The sequence below is a fragment of the Orycteropus afer genome, unplaced genomic scaffold (assembly GCF_000298275.1).
Source record: "Orycteropus afer afer isolate SDZICR_OR568_19922 unplaced genomic scaffold, OryAfe1.0 scaffold00441, whole genome shotgun sequence".
NCBI lineage: Eukaryota > Metazoa > Chordata > Mammalia > Tubulidentata > Orycteropodidae > Orycteropus > Orycteropus afer.
Window position 1 is genome coordinate 1,072,870 of NW_006922028.1, and position 8,854 is coordinate 1,081,723.

General features: G+C 40.1%; 1 protein-coding gene across 1 annotated transcript in view; it reads left to right on the forward strand.

Moving 5' to 3' along the window:
- Nucleotides 1-8,854, forward strand: part of MCM9 (minichromosome maintenance 9 homologous recombination repair factor) — a 122,313-nt gene that overhangs the window by 5,870 nt on the left and 107,589 nt on the right. The window contains exons 2-4 of the mRNA XM_007954191.1: nucleotides 961-1,277; nucleotides 2,998-3,079; nucleotides 8,053-8,253. Of these exons, the coding sequence (XP_007952382.1) occupies nucleotides 961-1,277; nucleotides 2,998-3,079; nucleotides 8,053-8,253 (600 nt within the window). The remainder of the gene's footprint in view (nucleotides 1-960; nucleotides 1,278-2,997; nucleotides 3,080-8,052; nucleotides 8,254-8,854) is intronic.

An 8,854-nucleotide genomic window follows, 5' to 3' on the forward strand; every position in this document is an offset into this window, starting at 1 on the left:
AGGTTGGGCAATCCTACTTCTGTAGTGATACTGCCTCGGAAACCCAAGGAGGGGTCGCTATGAGTCGGGGCCGACTCGGCACATAACAACAATAACAACATGTATATATATACCCTTACTGAAGCTAAGGGTGGTGACTTGAGTCATACCCTTCAGCAAAATGGAACTCAGGATACATCCCACCCTAAACAGGCATAAACACAAAGAACAACGCAGCCACTGTCGTGGAGTCGGATCTGATTCATAGCAACCCCTCCTTGGGTTTCCGAGGTAGTATCGCTTTAGAGCCAACCTTGCTTCCGGGGAGTGGCTGGTGAGTTTGAACCACCAATCTTCTGGTTAGCAAATGCCTTAGGCACTATGCTACCAGTGGTCCCAAACAGGCATAAGATCAGGATTTACAATACAGCATAAAATAGAGGACAATGGCTAGAAAGGCTATATTAAGCAATTCACTTCACTGCAGATTTATATAATAATAAATCCTGAACCTAATTTAAAAAGCAATAGTGAGCCTTTAACACTGTGGGAACTGTTAGTCAAAATGTTACCATCTCTTCCTCATTCTGCTTTGTGGTTAGGCAAAAAATCAGCAAATGCTTTTAGTTGGGGCAAGTGGCAATATGTTCTTTGTTGAATATGGGTTCAGTTTGGGTATTTAAATCCTACTTAAATACCTCTTTTACCCAAATCAGTCCTTTGTTAAGTCCCGATTATTACAGCATCTAGATATGTGCTTTTAAAAGAGGTCATTGACAGTTGTTAATTGAAATAATTTTTATTTTCAGTTTTGTTAATTGAGTCGATGGCCTGATTTTTTTCTTAAGTAAAACACAAAGTTTTCTTCCCCACCTCCCGGAAATTATGCCTTTCCCCCCAGGGAATATGAGAACGATAAACTATGAAGTCAAATCCTGAGGTATAACTTAATGATGTGATTTGTTTTTTGTCCTCTGTCAGGTTTGCCTGTCTGTCCTGAGCTGATGAGAGAGCACATCCCTAAGACCAAGGATGTGGGACACTTTTTATCCGTCACAGGGACAGTGATTCGAACAAGTCTGGTAAAAGTGCTGGAGTTTGAGCGGGATTACATGTGTAACAAATGCAAACATGTCTTTGTGGTCAAGGCTGACTTTGAGCAGTATTACGCCTTCTGCAGGCCATCTTCGTGCCCCAGCTTGGAGAGCTGTGACTCCTCAAAATTTACTTGCCTCTCAGGCTTGTCTTCATCTCCAGCCAGGTGCAGAGATTATCAGGAAATCAAAATTCAGGAACAGGTAAATGATCAAATTAGTTAGAAAAGTAACATGAATTTGAGAAAGCAAAGCAGTTTTCAGCTATGGGTAAATTGCTAAGATTGGAGAACATAGAAGGGATAACCAGTGGAATTTGTGTCATTACTTTGTAGAAGATCAGTCTTGAAACCACTGTATATATATCAGAATACAGTCTTTAGAAAACATGAAATAATCTTATTGTTACTGTTATTTGGGTGGAAATATACATAGCCATACACCACTTAAATGGTCATATCTTTAGATAAAGCACTGACAGGAAGGTTGTGGAGTGAGTTAATAATCATGCTAAAATTTAAAAAGTTAATATTTAAGAAGTCCACATTAGCTGTTCATAACTGAGGGATAGGAGAGAAGGAGGATATAGGCTTAAACATTGGAGTGGGCAGAATTTGGGGTTTTGGCTCAATTTTAGTTGCTATGCAACTCTTTAACAATCTTTAAATAAATCTTTAAGTAAAACACAAAATGAGGATAAGCTTGATTTTCCTTTACCTACAGTTTAAATACAAAAGTATGTTCTTTCGTCTAAGATATGTAGGCAATAGGCTAGAATGTAGGCACCTCGGTATTGAAGATTCAGTATCCTTCTGTCTTTCTGCTCTATTCTTTTCTATTCTTATGGTTGTCTCTCATAGAGGATGGTAGCTACAACCCCATCACATGGATATTCTAGTCAGAACAGGAGGAAGAGAGGATAGACAAAATACACATCCAATCAAGTTCCATTCTCCCTGGAAGTCCCCTAAAACTGCTTATTTCTTATTGGCCAGAATTTATTCATATGACCACACCTAGATGTAAAGAAGCCTGGGAAATGTAGTCTTTTTGCTGGGCATATTTCCACATGGAATAAAACTAGGGTTCTGTTTCTAAAGAATAGTCAAAAGGACTCAGTGATTTGTCCCAGGCCTTATTACTAGGATCAGGGAAGAGAAAATGACTCTTCTTTCTAGGTAGGTAACTTTATTATTAGTAGTAGTTATATTTTGACAGTTGACAAAGTTGTTGTTTTCAGTTTCTGCCAAGACATCTCCAACTCATAGCAGCAACCCTTTGTACAACAGAAGGAAACACTGCCCTGTCCTGTGCCAGCCTCACAGTCCTTGCTATATCTGAGCCCATTGTTGCAGGCATTGTGTTAATCCATCTCATTGAGGACGTTCCCCTTTCTCACTGACCTTCAATTTTACCAAACATGATATCCTTCTCCAGGTAATGATCCTTTCTGACTGCATGACCAGTGTAAGTGAGATGAAGTCTGGGCATTCTCGCTTCTAAAGGAGCGTTCCACCTGTTCCATCTGTTCCATCTTCCAGGACAGATTTGTCATTTTTCTGGCAGTCTATGATACTTTCAGTGTTCTTTGCCAACACCACAACTCAAAAGCATCAACTCTTCTTCAGTCTTCATATTTATTGTCCAACTTTCACATGCATATAAGGCTATTGAAAACACCATGGCTTGGGGTAGGTGCACAAAGTATGTTTTATTTAAAGATATTTTCCATATTGGTGGTTTTATTTTACTCTAGTTTTAATGAATTCATAAACTGATAGGCATGATTTTAAAAAAAATTCCATATCCCCATCATAATTAAATTTGATGATAATAGCAGAGAAACAGGAACTGTAATTTCTAGGTTTCTGGATATTTAGTCACTGTGCCTTTAATATCTTCACTGTCTGCTTTTTCTTGCTAGGTCCAAAGGCTATCTGTTGGAAGTATTCCACGATCTATGAAGGTTATCCTGGAAGATGACTTAGTAGACAGTTGCAAATCTGGTAAGAATGATCTTTTATTAGCTTGTATAGGAGACCCTAAAATATTAGTTAGGAAGAACCACTTTTTATTTTCCGACAATCATTAGTAAGGTATGTAGAGGGCCAATTGCTGACCAGAACAAACTGCCACGGAAGTGGGAGATGATAGAAGTAAAGCGAGCTGGGCTGGAACTTAGAGATCTAGTCCAGTTGATTTTTTTTATAGTTAAAGAACCTGGCTTGCCTAGCATCATTTAGTGAATTAAATGCCAGAACAAAAACATGAGCACAGAGCCATTGATTTCAAATGCAAGATTCTCTTTAATTCACCGTGCTTAACAGCAGCGACTTTAACATTTTAGTGGATTTAGGCAATCATATAAAATGAATCAGAGGATGTGACTCTGTCAAATATTACTGTAATCTTAGTGGGGTCTGGAAGAAAAGTGATTTTGTCCTCTCTGCTCTGTGCTGTGACACACTGATGTGGTCTGCTGTCCTGATGGTCCTCTGTGTTTTCATTGGCCAGTCATCTGAATTTGAGAGGAAACTTGAAACCATACTGAATAAAGAGCAGTGGGTGGGTAGCCTAAAGAAACCTCAGGAAGGACATAAGCTAACTTTAAACAGTTGAAAGAGTATCATAGAGTAATGGAATTAATCATTACGGAAAATACTATTGGGCCTTAGAAGGTGGAAGCTATAGGGAGGTAGATTTTGATGCATTATCTAATAGTCAGAGGTTGTCCCAACAAAGATCTTAAATAATGGTGAGTTCTGTTTCTTGGAGACAGTCAAGCAGAGGATAGGCCTCGTGACAGCAGTTTATCTGGATGATTTACAAAGTTTAGGCAAATCAAAAGCTCTCTGGACCTCAGAAGTGTTCTGGAAATCTGAGGATTCCAGAAGCCTGGTTGTATAATGGTGCTCTGGGTTATAAGCTGTGGTCTTCACACTCACCAGACTAATGTTCAGGTCTCCTTTGTTCCCTCTCACTCATCTCCTTTTCTTCTCCTCATTGGAGAGTCTGCAAAAACTATTTATTGGAGGATGAGGATTAGTATCAGCCCATGTCTGTAGAGTGGAAGTGTTGTGAACTGAATTTTTAAATTACTGTTTTTATTTATTTATTAAACAAACAAACAAACAAACAAACAAGCAGAGGTTATATTGGCAACATTAAGATGCTGGGTTTTATAAATCAACATTGTTGCCCAAGAGGGTAATTACGATTCTCTTCTGCAATAGCTACCTTTAAATATAATAACAGATATTTTTCATAAAATCTGGTATGTTTCTGAAATGGATGTGTTGGTGATATTCAGTATATATGAAAAGAGAATAAAGAGTGATTGCTTCGATGTTGATAGAGTGTAGGGCTGAAAAATGTTTTGGTCATCTGAGAAGCTCTGGTGGCATAATGTGTAAGGCATTTGACTGCTAACCCCAAAGTTGGCGGTTCAAACCCACCAGCTGCTCTGTAGAAGGAAGATGAGGCAATCTACTTCCATAAAGATTTGCAGCCTTGGTAATCCAATGGAGGTAGCTATGAGTGGGTTTGGGGTTTTTTGGTTTGGTCAGTTGAGGGTGAATATCTCACTTATTAGCAGACTGCTGGCAGTACGTGCCACCAAAGTAATAATCAAAACATTTAATGAAAATCTTTTTCTAACCAAAGTATTTAATACTTCCCATGTTTCAGCACAAGTTTTCTCACCTACCCTTCTTCCTTGCTGTCTTCTTAGAAAACGAAAAGGCACTGAAGACTAGTATAGTGCTTAAAGGTCTTTGGGAATATTAAGTTTCAGTTCTAAAGAGGGTTGTCCTTAGAGCTGCAAAGCTTGCATAAATAAGTGTTGCTAGGACTACCACTTCCAGCCTAGAAAAGGAGAAAGAAAACATATTCTTCTAAGTCCAGCATCTTCTGCTTCCCGGCCCCCCCCCAGCTTTGACCAGATGTTTGTCTATGGGGAAGCTATGAGAGCTCACCTTTTCTCTTTCCTCCTCTAACAAATAACTTAAGGTTGTTATTTTTACTTCTTGTCTAGCAATTTTAACTTGCTCTCTAATGGTGAGAAGGTGGGTCAAGCAATGGAAGTGACTGCTAAACTTTACTGAATTTGTCAGCCATTGCCTTTCACTTCACCTTAACATTCCTTGCTTTACATATTCCCTATTTGCATTCAAACACCCTTAATCTTTAGGGAAAAAAAAATGACACAGGTTGTGTCCTTGGGCAGTAACAGGTATGTGTGATCTCTTACTCTACATAAACAAAAAACCAAAACTCACTGCCATCATCAGATTGGACTCATAGTGACCCCTCCTTGGGTTTCCAAGGCAGTATCACTATGGAAGTAGATTGCTCAATCTTCCTTCCGAGGAGTAGCTGGTGGGTTTGAACCGCCAGCTTTCTGGTTTGCAGTCAAATGCCTTAGGCGCTACGCCACCAGAGCTCCCAGTTAGTATTTATTGGACACGTATTATGTTTCAAACAGTGTAAATTTTACAGAATTATCTGACCTAATTGGACTATAACTATAGTTATATGATGCAGATACCTTTATGCCCATTTTGTACATCAAAAAACAGGCTTAGAAACTGTCACAAGTTGAATTGTATTCCCCCAAATTTTGTGTCAATTTGACTGGGCCATGATTCCCAGTGGTTTGGCAGTTATGTAATGATATACTTTGGCAGTTCTATAATGATGTGTAATCATGATGTGATTTGATGTGATCATTCAGTAAGATGTAAGGTGATAATGATGACCTTAATCAGGTCACAGCTCTGCTCTAAGGGGAGTTTCTTTGGGGTGTAGCCTACATCACTTTTTATCTTCCAAACCAAGAAACAAATGCACTGCCACGGAGTCAGACTCATAGCGACCCCTCCTTGGGTTTCCGAGGCAGTGTCACTTTGGAAGTAGGTTACCTAACCTTCTTTCGGAGGAGTGGCTTTTATCTTACAAGCGATAAATGGAGAGATAGGCAAGTGGAGAAGGTGGAACCTCAGTACCACCAAGAAAGAAAAGCTGAGAGCAGAGCATGTCATTTGGGCTTGGAATCCCTGTGCTGAGAATTTCCTAGACCCAGGAGAAGACTGATACCAAGACACATATAGATCTTCAAGGAATGCTAGGCTCACGGATGTTAAAAGGAGACAAGCACCTTCCTTCAGAGCCAACAGAAAGAGGAAGCCTTCCCTTAGAGCTGGTGCCATGAATTAGGACTTCTGGTCTCCTATACTGTAAGAAAACAAATCTGTCTGTTAAAGCCACCCACTTGTGGTATTTCTGCTATAGCAACACACGATAACTAAGACTAACTTGCCTGAGGTCACATAGCTGATGAGTGGTGGAATTTGAACCCAAATCTGATGAGAATCAGTGCTCTTGGACCCCTCTTCCATACTGTACACTTACCACATTATCACTGCTTAGTGCAGTTAGATTATTACTTGTTGTTGTTTGCCATCGAGTCGGCCCCGACTCATAGCGACCCCTCCTTGGGTTTCTGAGGCAGTATCACTACGGAAGTAGGAATGCCCCAGTTGTTTTCACCTGAAAAACTTGGGGGCAGACAGTGGAAGAAATGATTATTGTCCCTAACTGGTGTGAAAACCATCCGAGGCAGTAGCTCGGGAGGGGTCTTGGAAGCGTGTAAAACTCGTTTATGCCCTCCATCCTGTGATCAGTGCCTCATATTTACAGAACTCTTTAACTTTGGAAGTGAAAACACACACATTGAAATTTAGAAAGGGAAAGGCATTTTGCATCAGCAGTAGCATATAATTGACATAAAGCTTGAAAATAAAGAATTGTCTCTTAGTTCAGAAATAATGTCTGTTGTGCATAATGTAAGTATCAGCTTTGGGGTTGGGAAATGTCCAAAATAGTACATCCAAAGTAGGTTAAAATCTTTTAGGGCTAGAATTATGCCTCCTCCCTGCCCCCACACACATGCTTTTCTCCAGTACCAAAGTATCAAATGCCGAGAATTCATACACACTTGTTATCTGATACATTGGCATTGTAGATGGTAATAAGCACACACGTCGATGTGTGGAGAAAATGTGCCCATGAACTACCCAGAGCCTCTTAGAAAAATCTGTAAAAACTTCTTCTTCTGCCCCCAGCGAGGAGCATGGTTTCTTCAGACAGGAAGGCACCAACCAAGGAACAACTGGTCGGTTGTTAGTAGCTTGTGCCTCCGGTGGTTTATGGGAAAGAGCTTTAACACGGAACAGGTTTTCATTCAGTTTCTCAGTTCATTCATTCTTTTGTTCATTCAGAAAAGGCATTGAGTAAAATGTTAAAAAATGTCTTAAGTAAAAATGAACATGTGAAAAAATAAAACCAGATCAGATGCTAGTCACCTTGTCTCCTTTTGTGATACCAAACTGATTATAGTTTAACTTGTTGGCTGCAACCCCTGAATCTCTACTGAGTTAAATAAATGGTTAGAGGTTCTGAGAGGACGAGCACGTCACCTGGTGTAACATCAGTGAATTAATCATGCAGTAAACTATTTTCCCAGTGAAGGGTGATTATTTGGTGTGATTATCGTGTGGCAGATTAGGAAAACTAAAAATGCTGACTTCAGTTTTAGCTGTACAAATACAAGTGCTTATAAAAAGAAACCTGGGGGTCTTGATGTTACAGTGCCTAAGGCATTTGACTGCTAACCAGAAGGCTGGTGTTTCAAACCCACCAGCTCCTCCATGGGAGGAAGACCGGGCAATCTACTTCTGTAAAGATTCACCACCTCGGAAACCAAATGGGGGTCACTGTGAGTTGGAGTCGACTCTATGGCAGTAGGTTTGTTTGTGTTTTTTTTTCCAATGGTGCTTTTTGGCCCATTGTTTTCTGGATGAGCATACACACTCTAAACTCTGGTAGGGCAGTAGTTTATGTCTAATTTCTGATCCCTTGTCGTGTTAATCCACACACAACATGCACACTACTGCTGGACTCACTTGGTCCTTTTCTGCAGGGGATGACCTCACTATTTATGGAGTTGTAATGCAACGGTGGAAGCCCTTTCAGCAAGATGTGCGTTGTGAAGTGGAGATAGTCCTGAAGGCCAATTATGTCCAAGTGAATAATGAGCAGTCCACAGGGATCATCATGGATGAGGAGGTCCGAAAGGAATTTGAAGATTTTTGGGAAAACTATAAGAGCAATCCCTTTGCAGGTTTGTGATTAGGGTATAAGCTGATAATTATTACTGGCATTTTGTTCAGCTACCATGTATCTGTGATTTAGGGGAAGCCTTCCATGCTGCATAACTCAATGGCAGAGTTCACAAGGTAGCATTAGTCAGCACCTCTGGTGTAGTCTCCCTTTAAAATCCTTCTCTGGTATAGTCTTTTCTATTTAGAGATCTTCCTGGAAAATCAAGGTAGAATGTCAAGAGATTTTTCCGTTTCTAACTATTATTTTAAACATCTTTTGTTCTCCCAAAAAAACAGAAAGCTGGAGGTTCAAACCCAGTAGCTACTCCTCGGAAGGAAGGTTGGGCAATCTTCTTCCATAGCGATACGGCCTCAGAAACCCAAGGAGGGGCTGTTATGAGTTGGACCCGACTCAACAGCAGTGAGTTTGGTTTTTGGTCTCCCAATTAAATATTATCGCTCCTCCTTTAGTCTGTCTCTCAGTCCTTTGAAGATACCTAAATACAATTCTTTTGAATTCCTTATCAGAGAGTTCCAATGTTGCTTTCTTCTCTGAGTCTGTATCTTGCTCCCTTATTTCTACCACTTTATCCTGCTTCTTTGTGTGGACTGTGATGGTCT